Source organism: Carassius carassius, chromosome 15, assembly GCF_963082965.1.
Source record: "Carassius carassius chromosome 15, fCarCar2.1, whole genome shotgun sequence".
Lineage (NCBI taxonomy): Eukaryota > Metazoa > Chordata > Actinopteri > Cypriniformes > Cyprinidae > Carassius > Carassius carassius.
Window position 1 is genome coordinate 18,979,222 of NC_081769.1, and position 12,619 is coordinate 18,991,840.

The 12,619-nt window shown below is 38.5% G+C and overlaps 1 protein-coding gene across 1 annotated transcript; it reads right to left on the reverse strand.

Annotated features, from left to right (window-relative positions):
* Window positions 1–224: 224 nt before the first annotated feature.
* osgin2 (oxidative stress induced growth inhibitor family member 2) lies at window positions 225–8,404 on the reverse strand. Its single transcript, XM_059567773.1, has 6 exons — window positions 8,033–8,404; window positions 5,005–5,097; window positions 4,729–4,865; window positions 4,390–4,581; window positions 4,007–4,098; window positions 225–2,973 (listed from the first exon to the last, which is right to left on the reverse strand). The coding sequence occupies exons 2-6, from the start codon at window positions 5,069–5,071 to the stop codon at window positions 1,692–1,694; spliced, it is 1,770 nt and encodes a 589-aa protein (XP_059423756.1). The 5' UTR covers window positions 5,072–5,097; window positions 8,033–8,404; the 3' UTR covers window positions 225–1,691.
* Window positions 8,405–12,619: the final 4,215 nt, after the last annotated feature.

Consider the following 12,619-nt stretch of genomic DNA (forward strand, 5'->3'; position numbering starts at 1 on the left):
AAACATTAAAGCAGACCGCAACATAATCTTTACAAACTAGGCCTTCGGCTTAAAGGTGCCATAGAATGCTTTGATACAGTATTTTAAATTGCTCTCTGATGTCCCCAGACTGTGTATATGCAGTTTTATCTCAAAATACCCCACAGATCATTTTTTATAGCTTGTTGAAATGGCCACTTTTAGGATATGAGCCAAAACATTTATTTGTGTTTGTCCCCTTTAAATGAAAATGAGCTGCTGTCCCTGCCTCCGGAGCTTCAAGAGGTCATGCTTGCAGGCATACCGGTGTTACACTTCACATTGCTTCCAAATGCAATTTTAACTACCACATCCCTATTTACGATCATTCTGGTAGCACATGAAGGCAGCATTAGGGAAAACAGGCAAAGACAATGGTAGCTTTAGCAACAGTAGCCTTACAGAGAGACAAGAAGCTCTTTTGGAAAACAAAATATGCGTGATGATTACTTTGTCAGTAGTCCGGATGTTTGTGCACAAAGCATTAGTATCGATCCCTCTTTCAGAAGCAATCTTTGCACAACTCCAACTGACTCTCGTTTGTGAGGCAGTCTGGTGTAAAATGTTAGCACAAAGTATAGGAATTTTCAGGGGGGTTTTTTCTGTAACATTTCCTTCGGAAATTTCCACCATGTCCTCAGCGGTCTATGGAGACTCCTATGTTCATTGGTGCATCCCAACACACAACGCTTTTAATGGCTCTTTGGCAGCACTGACATTGTACCTCCGGCAGCTACAGCAAGAGAACAGTAATGGCAGACTGCAGCTTCTCACTCAAGGCTGTCTATATGTTAACAGGGCAGAGAACATTACAAATGGGCAGGACTTTCACCGACTATGTCATCATAGTAGTGAGAAACCTGGAACTGCTAGTGTGGAGAGACTGATTATGAATTGTTGGGATTATAAAACAATGAGTGGGTGGATTTTTTACCATTATAGGCTGGTTGTTTTCACACACTGCAGCCTCACAACTGTGTTCAAACACCTTATAGTAGTGATTTTTGCATTGAATGGCACCTTTATGTCATCTGCTCTTTTTGGTATTGCTTTCTTTTACTCCTTAGTGCAAGCCTCCTTGACATATGGTGTGTTCACACTGATAGAGATTATAACAGAGATTCTGAGCTGTTGGTGTTTAGTAGGCATTCCTACTTTGCTCTGTATCCAACTTCGTGACAAATCACTGTGCTTTCATTGATAGTAGCTGCATCTTTTAGCTCTGCTAAACAGTCAATTCTTAACAGCAAGTCTGTTGCTTGTGACAACATCTCTTAACGATGCTTGGTTGCTTTGTTGCTACAAAACACTGTCAGTATGATAGCCCCTTTAGGCACTGCAATCATGACTGAAATATACGCTATCTAAGATGTAGTATAATGTAACAGCAGGTAACTTATTACAAACAACAAGGCCACTAACAGCATTTGAAAAAACAATAGGTGAAGGACACTCCATGACACTGACATATTGCCACATTATTCCAGAATGGGCAGAAAAACCTTTTGTAAGTCAACATAAGACACCATTTTCCTCCGATCATCTGCTCATTTTTATAAGTGTACTTTCTCTTGTAAGTTGTAGGAAAGTTGTAATTTAAATAGTATTCACTGCATACATATAAAAATGAGATGTATTCCAAGACTCATCATGAGGGACCTTCTCTTGAAGCCTTAGACAAATCTTCCTCCACCACTTCCTTCTCTTCCCCATCCTCCACACCCTTCTTCCTCGGTGATCAATTTCCTGTTCTTTTCAATCCTCTGTTTCAGCCTCTTGCGCAAACAGGAAGCAATACCAAGAGCGCCACCCTTTAAGAAACGTACAAAGTTGTCACCAACAAGGGGTCCCATGGCAAAGAGCCCAGGCTCAGCTTTGCACTCGAAGGTGTAAGGGTTTATGTCCATGGGATTCTGTCTGCAGGAAATTGGCCTACTGGGGTCCAAACCAAGGTACTGCCCTTGCTCCTTCAAGAAAAACAAGTTTGGATAGGTCCCGATAAGAACTAGCACCATAGAGACTTTGAAGACTCTAAGGACACCATTGGATCCCCTCATCACACAGTGCATGTCAGGCTGGAAGGAGAGCACACAGTGCTCAGGGAAGCTGGTGTAATCGGGGAACAATGATGGACTAGGAGCTGTGTGATTGGCAACAGGGGATGCTGGGTAAACTTGGGAACACATCATGTGGTAGACCCTGTGATATTCAGGATAAAGTGTCTTTGGCAACTGTTTGAAGATGAGACCCGGGTCATCAGCACGCTTGCGGAATGCATGCAACACAGAGACTTTATGGTTCAGGGCACACAGCACTGCATCGGCTGCACTAAGCCCTGCCCCCACTACCAGCACAGGGTCAGAGGAAGGGCCCAGTTTACTGCGACAGCTAACAGCCACCCCAAGGTCACATACACTGTGGAACACATAAGGGAGATCCTCCCCCTCTACTCCCAGTCGAGCTGGAGAGTCAGATGCACCTGTTGCTAAGACAACATTCTCTGCAAATAAGATAAAAGGGACATGAGTGTCACCATGGAGCTGCTGGTAGCCCCTGACCTCCCAGAGACCTTGTGAAAGTGCATGGGAAACCCCAATACTCTCTCGCACTCTTTCTTTGCCTCTTTTATCTTCACCCTCCTCCCCAGTATCACAACTTCTACTGCTATTCTCCATTCCATTTTGTAACTCATTGCTAAACCCATTTACCAATCCATTCTGACAATTCTCAGTGCTGTTCTTATTGCAATAATCAAACCCGTTTTTCACACCATTCAGCTGACCGTTTACTGTGTTCTCTTCATTCCCGTGACTTTTTTCATGACTGCGGTGAAGTTTTTGAACAGAGGTGACATAGGTATTGTCCACAAAGTTCTTCTGGAGACCCATGAGCTTGACATAATTTTTGTAGTATGAAGAGATTTCATCTGGAGTGGCTCGATCATTGGACACCGACCTGTGAGAAAAGCCAATAACATACATAACCCATCCATCTCAGATCTTTCTTTGATGTTTGCAAAATTGGACCATATTTTCTACTTGAGAGGAACCCATCCTCTTGATATCTTCAAAAAACACTAATGCAGAGGTGCCCAATCCTGCTCAACTAGACCCACCTTCCTGCAGAATTTAGTTCCAACTCATTCTGACACACCTGTCTAAAGGTTTATAAAATTCCTGAAGAACTTGTCTGCTTCTAGAAGTTTAGGCTGCAGACTTGTTGCCTCACTGCCTTATTGGGCAAGGACTCTGTGGGCAGCGTTTGCACTCGAAGGCACCTCATAAAGCTGACAGGCTTTTAAGGCAGCATAACGGTTTAATGATCTACAACATTATAGAGCAAACTTTGGTGAAAACAAAGTAAATATTGAATAACTATATTAGAGACAAAGAGCATTTTGGCCATGCCCACACCTGGGGGTTAAACAATCCAACGCTCTTCATTGACGTATTGCAGGAAGCTGCCTCCTTGTCATTTTGACTTATAACAAAAGACAGAGTCAATGGAGAGAATTGGATTGTTTTCCCTCTGGTGGGGGGATTATTACACATGTCGCTAGATCTCTATGCTATTTTTTTTGCTAGAATTAACATCAAAAGTGAAAGAATTTGGTCAGGAACATATATATGCACAAACAGACCACAACATTCAGGCACCATCTTGATTTTTTAGCTCAACTGTCATAGACTAGAATGCACAGGATTGTAGGATTCCAAAGGTCATGAAGGATACATCTATACAGCTTTCAAAAATAGATAAATTGAAGGCATCTCAGGAGACAGGAAATAAAGCTGATTCCTTCCTTGGAATGCATCATTGCATGCATGCAGCATTTTCAGCTTTCAGACACAGCCCTTGACAAGCTGGTTCAGGTGTGTTTAATTAGGTTTGGAACCAAATTTTGCAAGAATGAGGCTCTCCAGGAGCACGACATGACACCACAACACTATTTTGGAAGCTACCATCAGTTATCCTCCATAGTACATACCTCCTTTTGCCTGAGGTCAAATCTCTATAGTTGACTCCTGGTAACTCCATCCATATACCAAGACTAATGGTCAGCATTGAACCTTCCATTGCCTTGGAGACCAGAAAGAGTATATTTTGTCAGTGGAGGATATTTAGTAAAGAAATATTGTTAGGGTTGTAAATTCAGGTTTCTTCACATTATGTAAATTGTCTTGTCTAACTAGTATATCAAAACTCTTACAACAATATTCTAACCTGAGATAATAAGAAATTCTTAGCTATGCCATAGAAACTACTCAAAGCTAACATGGCAGTTCGAGAAGCTATTATTATTGAATCAGTTTTTTCAGCTTGCACAGTTGTGAGAGGCATTGACCCGACTATCTCAGAGAGGTCACTAACGTGCCAAGCACCACCAGGTGTAGCTTTTCCCAAGATCAGATGAGGAATGTGATGTTTCTTTTCCATCCTCCACTGCAGTACAGAGGGGAACTCAAAGCCCAAATCTGCATTTGGATGAAGGAGTGTGTCGAAGAGCACTGCCACAGGGTTTCCCGAACGCCCCTCTAAACCTTCGCAAAGAAACTCCAAATCCTACAAAAATACACATTGGTCAGCTTGTTTATTGTACATTTGGCTAACATTTCTGATTTACTCCATTTTAGATTTACTCCACAATTTTTACGCCACAATATAGCTCTAGGTTAAACTTTGCAACCTGTTTTGACACTCATCTTTTACCTGTTCAGTGATAGAAAGCTGCTTGGCTTCCTGTAGTTTACGGAAGAGGATAGGGTTTGGGTGCACAGCCATTGGATCTAAATAAGGAGTATACCCACTCAAAAGGTACGACAAGCATATACCAGAAGGACCGTTACCTGTGAAGGGGAAATTGGAGAGACTGAGGAATGTTATATTGGAATCTACCATTTAAGATCCATCAGGATTGGTTGATGCTGTGAATACCATTTTTTCAATAGTAATGAACCTGAATACATTTGCTCCTTGTTGACTCACCAATGATGACTACCGGCACAGTACGAGTACAGTCCCTTGGCACAGAACCTTCTTCTAACAGAGGCATAATGGCAGCCAGAATTAGAGCTGGCACTAATAAAAACAAAATAAAAATAATTATATCTCTAAATCTTAGCATATTAAACTAAATCTATATATGCAGGTTTTTGCTAAAACTTATTTTGTATAAAACATATGGTGTTGTGATGTTTGCCTATTATCACTTGCACTGAATATCTGAAGTTGATTAAAGGGGTCATATGATGCAATTTCAAGTTTTCCTTTCTGTTTGGAGTGTTACAAGCTTGTTATGAATAGAAAAGATCCCTAAAGTTGCAAAGACTAAAGTCTCAAACTCAAAGAGATATTCTTTATAAAAGATGACTCATCCCCGCCCTCCTAAAATGCCTTGTTTAAATACGCCCCCACATGTCTATGTCACTGTGCGAGAAAATTAGCATAACACCGGCCAAATGTTTACGCAAAGAAAGAAAGCGTAACATTGATTTTCGCTGTAGTATTGTTGTTGATGCCGCTGCCATGTTATGGAGACACTGTGTGTTTCATTGTGAAAGTGAAACTACTTTGTTTAGCATTCCAAAAGAGGTCACAGCTAGAAATCAGTGGTTAAGTGTTTTCTCGTATGTTTTCATATATATAAAGAATTTGCCACTGTTGAGACAAAAGCGAGTTTTGAGCAGTGTATAGTAGCACTTGTTGTTTTCTCGTTTCTCCGATCACAAATGCAGACATGGTTTTATGTTTACACGGCGCGATGCGCAACACGTAAAAAGACAGTATAAATCATTCTACTCAGTAATTATGTCCTCACTGGATGCAACAAATGCCTCGTTTATAATAGGTTTTATTGGTTTGGTCTCGTCGCTCTGGGACATAGCATCACAGTTTGGTAAGGGGCTTAACATTTGGTAACATGCTTAAGGTATTCGGCCAATCACAATGCACTGGAAAGCTAGCCAATCATGGACACCACACTTTTCAGAATGATGAGCTTTGTAAAAATCGACGCATTTCAGAAAGGCGATCAATAATGAACAGTATGTGGAATATGTTTTAACCTTAAACCACATATACACATTGCATTACACAAAACACACAAAATAATGTTCATTTTAGCATATCTCTTTAATGCACAACAAATAGATGGTAACAACTTGTGATACCCTGCAAATTCTATTCAAAGTGTTTACTTTATTTTAGAGTGTAGATAAGTTTGTCGTTGTTTTATTTTATTTTGATGTGTTGTACAAGCTATTTTTCTACATTAAAGTGTTGTAACCATAGAACCAAACTAACAGTAATTTCTCCCTCTTTGTCATATCTCATGTGCAAAAGGTCTTAATAACAAAAAAGTAATCAGCTATGTACACAAAGATAGCCTTGCTCAGACACAGTGTCCTGCTGAGCTAATGCTAGCATTAGCGCTGCCACTACTTCCTGACAAAAGCAAATCATAATCAGTTTAATGGAGTGAGGCAGTGTTATCCGAGCACACTCATTGTCACGACCTGATGGGTGTAAATCCCCCCTGATTACACCTCAGCTCTGCCTGTAATCCATGCTGCCCCTGTTTATGTTTTTCAAAAAAGTGGGCTTGGCATGCTGACAGTAGGCACATTGCAGCCACCCATCACAACCTGTTTTTCTTTGACCCTGGTTGTTTACACTTTTCAGAGAGAGTGCGCAGAATTCCAGGCATAACCGGGAGTGAGGATGGTGAGACCGGGGTGTGGAAAGGGAGGAGGGGAGCGTTGGCAGGGATTGGAACTGGCATTTCCACCCCACTGCCCCATTTAACAGTCTCCAGACCACATTGACAAGGGGTACTCATATGAGCTGACTAGCGCCTTGTTTTTCCACACTCATTTCTCTGTTTTCAAAAGAGGCTAGATCCTCATACCATGTATTACACAGCTTGTTTCTGACTGGTCAATCACCAGTCAAATATTTCTGAATAATGAAAAACAGTATAATTGACTGCTGATCCAGATTTCCTATAGCTGCGCTTCAGTTTTGATATTTTAAAGTATTTTTTTTCTGTTCTATTATAACTGCATTATCCATTATTTATTTAACAAAGCCAGTGCCAATAACATTTTTTTATGTTCCAGCTGGTTTAAGTTGTTGCTAAAAGTATAATAAATAGAATTGAGAATTGTTACTCTTTTATGAGCCAACATTTCCTCCATTATTGACATTAGAAATTCAAATCCCCATATTCAAGCTGTTTAAATTCTTAAGACCCTGTTTATTTCTCTTTATCTATGATGGGAAACTAAAACATTAGTAACTGTGTGAATGTACAATACAAGTGTGAAGAGAGTTGTACAGCTAGATTTGTGTGTGTGTGTAGTCTAGACAGTGTTATCAGTCAGACTAGACTAGTTGGTATGTCAGTATGTATACAGACATGCACGTGTATGTGAAAGCGAGTGTGTATGCATTATGCATAAGGTAAACGCCCCCCAAATAGTAGATTCGCACTGAAAAGACAACGGCAAATAAGGCAACCGTTTAAAATAATTTCATTTTAGAACATTTTGAAAATTAGCCTATTCGAAATGGAATAACTTCAGACATCAACTAATGGTGTAACAAAGTTACCATGTAACCTGCTCTGAATATGCGCATCACAAGAACGTATAGGCTATAGGCTAAATTAGTTTTTGGTTTTGTCTGTATGGCCTGTGTATATTCATAGACATGCACCATATCTGCACCTAGGGCTCATGTTGTTAACGGCACAAACATGGAAGGCTAGTTGTTTCAATTCTTCCGAGTAAAAGCTTAATTTTGCGTAGAGATAAAATGACAACAGTGGCTGTAACTTTATGCGGCCCGGTGTAGTGCTAAAACGCGTGTATAAACGAGAAGCTTTAGCGGAATATCAGAAACCAACATTGTGAAAATGATGTTTGATTGTAATCTGCCACAAATTAGGTCACATCTACAGTCGCATGTACTGTTTGAAATATTATTGAAGACATTTCTATAGTGATGTTCTTACCTCCAAACGAAAAATCTTCAGATTCTCTGTTTTTTTTTTCCAGATACGTGTATCTCTAGAAGGCTCGGGATGCTGCACGCTGTATAAATAGTCCGTATCCCTAGTGGGAGGATCCACGCCGAGTCACAAGATGACACAGAATACTGATTTTCTAAAGATGCTGCTTACTGTTTTCTGGGAAAGCGCCGGATAATAAAGATGTACAAATGATGCTGAAGTTCGGAACAATATTTAAACGAGGTAACACGTCACTGAATTATTACGTTACTCCAGAGGCGCAGCGCGAAAAAGCTGCGAGGCTCCATCCAGCATCATCCACGTCTCGTGCCGCACCGGCAGGCATACAGAGCGAGCCCAGATCAGCGGAGTCTGCCGCGCGCACATGGCATCAGAGAAATAACAGCACGCGCTTTTCCCGTTAAAAGGGAGGAAACTCAATCGATCGATCGTTACTCGATGTGCGCGTCAGCTATACAAAATTACATTGTCGGTGCATGTTTATTTGGCTTAATAATAGCAAAAGTGCCTTTTATCTTTGTACTTATCTCCCTTATTGCTCAGTAAATGTTTCTGTAGTGGTGAGTTTTACAATCAAACGACTTGTTTTTTTTTTTTAAAGCATATACAAGTAGTTTTATAACTACACCTTTGGTTTGCTGCAGGTTACAGTCGCCACTTGCGTGTTTTAGCCCGAAGCGCTCGATCAGGACAACGCAATTGGGCTACAGTCTCATGTTGCTTGAATCATTAAATTACTCTCATATACGTAACACTGAGTCCTGTTCAGTTAGGTCAGCTATGTAGATGCTATACTGCTCCGATGAAACTCTTAAGTGAACATGACAGTTCTGTTGATTGCTCTGTGATGGTTCAGAAACGTACAGCACGTGTCACTGTGACCACCGGATGGCGTAATAGTTCATGTAATACAAAGTGACCTATGGACTTAATTAGAGTTCCCTTAGAAAGCTCAATTTTTTCAGGTTCTTAGACATATTGTAGTTTACGTTAAGCAATGTGAGAAATAATGCCTGAACAACTAGCTGAAACAAAACTAAAATATTTTATTTCAGGTAATACTTTTATGGTTTTAGCTTTAGAGTTAACTGTAAAAACCCTGACACATTCAGACTGAATAGTGTACAAAATATGGAATCAGGTAATCTTTCATTATGTCTCAGCACATTAATTGATTATTAATACAGTAGCCTACTTCAAAGAACCCTTTGCACATAAATGGGTAAATATTAATCAGCAGAGAAAAATTATGCCACAAAAATAACTAAAATGAATCATGAAAGAATCATGTGAGAAAATAATAGTACACCCACCTTCAACCTTCAAGTTCAACACAACACACCAGAGCTTTGAGTTACTGTATATTTTAGCATAGTAGTTGTTGACTAATTGGGCAGCTGGTACCTTAATTGGATGTTGATTTGCAGTATTGTGATTGATTGTGATTATTGTCTGAGGATGTTGTGGCACTGCAGGGATCTGCCAGAATGATGGTGTTATGACTCACTGAACTCAAGGTTAATTTGGTCTATTGTGTTGCCCCAAGTGTAGTATGTAAATTTTACTCTAGACATCCAAACGAATAAATGGCATGTCCTTTAAATTATTAGGCCTATTATTATACAGTTCCCAGAGCACTTAGTTGAAAATGATCACCTAATGACCCAGTTATTTTTCCACTGTATGTATAAAAGGTAGCCTAATCCTTTTTAAAATTCTAACCCTTTTTTAATTCTAAACCTTTTTTATTTCTAAGGTGTGAGACATGTTGAAAATGCATAGGTATAGCCAATGTGTTTATTAAAAATATATATTTTTTAATACATATTGGTTGGCATGTATTATGTTTGACATTGACATATTTTGCGACATTTATTTGTACAAGCTAATTTATCTACAGTTTGATAGACGAAAGTCACATACAACGCGCGCGTGCGCGCACAAAATATATGCAATCTCTATATCTGACAAACATGAAAAGTTAAACACGCAATAAAGAAGCTAGATCTTTATCCCTTCTGAATGATAAGTTAACACTGATGATTTCTTGCCTGGACGCACTGGCCCTTCTGCCCAATCCGTGCGCGCGTGCCAACACACAGTCCACATACCTCTCCCAAAAGACCTGCGCCAAGTCCATAAACATGTCTTGATGTTTGGGTTGATTAGACCCGCTCAAGTATGTCATGAAGTCCCAGAGTCCAGCTACTGTTTCTGCAACGCGTAATTTACGCGCTTGTATTACTGCCAGTGACGAAGCGTCCCAGCATTCGCGGTTTATCTCGCCCAGCTGACCGGGAGCCTTGAAGCCCCCTCTGGCCTCTGTGTTGAGCATCTCGAGATTGGGTATAGTGTACGATGAAGCGGTGGCGAGCATCAGCGGGCACACTAACAGAAGGCGCCACCACTGGCTGTCAAGGAATCCCAGTAATCGTCCCATGTTGGAATCAACAGTGAAATCTTTTATGATTTGAAAACTGTTGCATATTAAAACAAAAAGTAATTAAACACAGTGTTCACAGTGTCTCCAGCCTTTACATTTATATACTTACAAACTATATAGAAACTGTCACGTAAAACAACAATCATTTAGTAACTCGACAAAAAAGCCAAGCCTACAAAATGTTACATGTAAAATACTACTCAAAATAATTCACTTACAATGATTAGTTCAGTCTTTTCTGTCCCGTGGATCCTTTTCTGTTCATGTCTTTGAGGCGAATAATTGGCTTTGAGCGAGTGTTTTACGACTTTTAAAGAGCTGCATGCGCGCCCACGTTCCAAGCGTCATTGTAGCTCATTCCACTTCCACTTAAAACCACCTGACGTGAAGAACATAATTGAATTACAGCCTGTAGTTAGAGCTCACAATTAGCTTATTGTTATTATTTATTTATTAATATTATATTTTTTGACAGTTAGGCTTGACAAAACCTAAATAATCTCACATAAGAAATTAATTAGCCTTTAGGCTAAATGTATCTCATTATATTTTTAATGCAGTTTTTTTTGTTGCTAGAAATAAAAACAAAACAAAACAAAAAACAAACAAACAAAAAAACAAAAACAAATCTAGGCTAAAAAAAATTGTGTAAAATTATTGAAATCATTTGACTTTCTGGAAATGATGTCAGAAATGTGACCAAGAAAATCAACAAAACAGGAAGTACCTCTTGTAAAGTTTACTAAAATGACATTGACATAGGATTTGGACTAAATTAATGTTAAGGATATAAATCTGTTATAAATAAAACAGTGTTCTAAACTGTTATCAAATTATATTTGTGATGAATTTATACATCAAATTTTGCAGAAATGTGTTAAGAATATTTTCCATTTAAAGAAATCTTTGTTGTCCCACTTTAGAAAAGGATGTTTCAAAAGTGGGAAAGCATGTTTTGACTAATGTGAGACAGTCAAATATACCATGTTATTCAACTGATAAAATGTGCATTAAGAAGGTTAAATTCAATTTTGTCAATTTTAGGGCTTAAAATGCAGCAATATTATTTGGTTTAAGATCCAGATTCACAATTTAGTGACTAGAGGACAATAGCATCCTGGACCATGATGAGTCCATGACTGCCCAGGACTGCTTATTTCTGTTATGAAGTGTTTAACACAAGCTTTAAATAATAATAATAATAATAATAATAATAATAATAATAATAATAATAATAATAGAAGTCTATAGAAGTTTAATAACAGTTTTAAAGGCATTCCATGTTCCAAAATTTCCATCTTTTCAAAAATTGTTTTTTCAGTTATTTTGCTATTTGAAGTTTTATATTTTATATTTTTGACTTCATTACATGGTTATTATTATTGTTGTAAATAATAAAACAATACATTATTTTAAATAATATAAGATTTATGTTATAAAATTGTATTAAACATTCCATAAATGAACATATAGTCTGCTTTTTTATTATATTATTATATCTTATTTATGAAGACCGCAAACACACTGTAGGCCTACTAAAATATTTAAGCATGCACATTTAACCAGGAGTGTTAAATGTGAGGTTTACTTTGTAAAAAAAAAGTGACTAAATATAATAATAATAAATAAATAAAATAAATATAAATATAATAAATATATTTATAAGCCTAAACATAGTGTCCCAGATTTGAGCATGAGGTGTCCAACATTAGAAAATCCACAAACTCTTAAAGAATTGGCACAAGGAGCACTAAGATATGTGCCATTTCCCCTTTAATTAACATTCTTCTGATTTAGATAGGGAACATCTTTGGGATTTCATAATGATATAATATTTTGATCATTTTGGCTTCATATGGAAATATGATGCACAAGTCAAAATGGCTAAAAGTGTCCCACATTACCCTAATCCACCCTACAATACTTTACTATTTATGACAAGGGGAGTCATACCTTAAACCTGGCAGTGGAAATCATGTGCGCAGATAAATATGCGCAACTACCTCATAGAGATCAAATTTTCACTACGATTATTGAAAATTACGACATTCTGATGCTGTCGGAGGGAGGCGGAAACATGTAGGCTAATGGACAGGACTTTCAGCCAATCATAGCACACATTGGTA

Bases quoted from the DNA above. Each gene is read 5' to 3' on its own strand.
- osgin2 (XM_059567773.1), bottom strand. From the start codon at position 5,071: ATGCCTCTGTTAGAAGAAGGTTCTGTGCCAAGGGACTGTACTCGTACT. The intron at 4,582-4,728 runs GTAAAAGATGAG...GTATTTTTGTAG, and splicing joins AGCTTTCTATCACTGAACAG to GATTTGGAGTTTCTTTGCGA. The intron at 2,974-4,006 runs GTATGTACTATG...CTTTTCTCACAG, and splicing joins TTGACCTCAGGCAAAAGGAG to GTCGGTGTCCAATGATCGAG.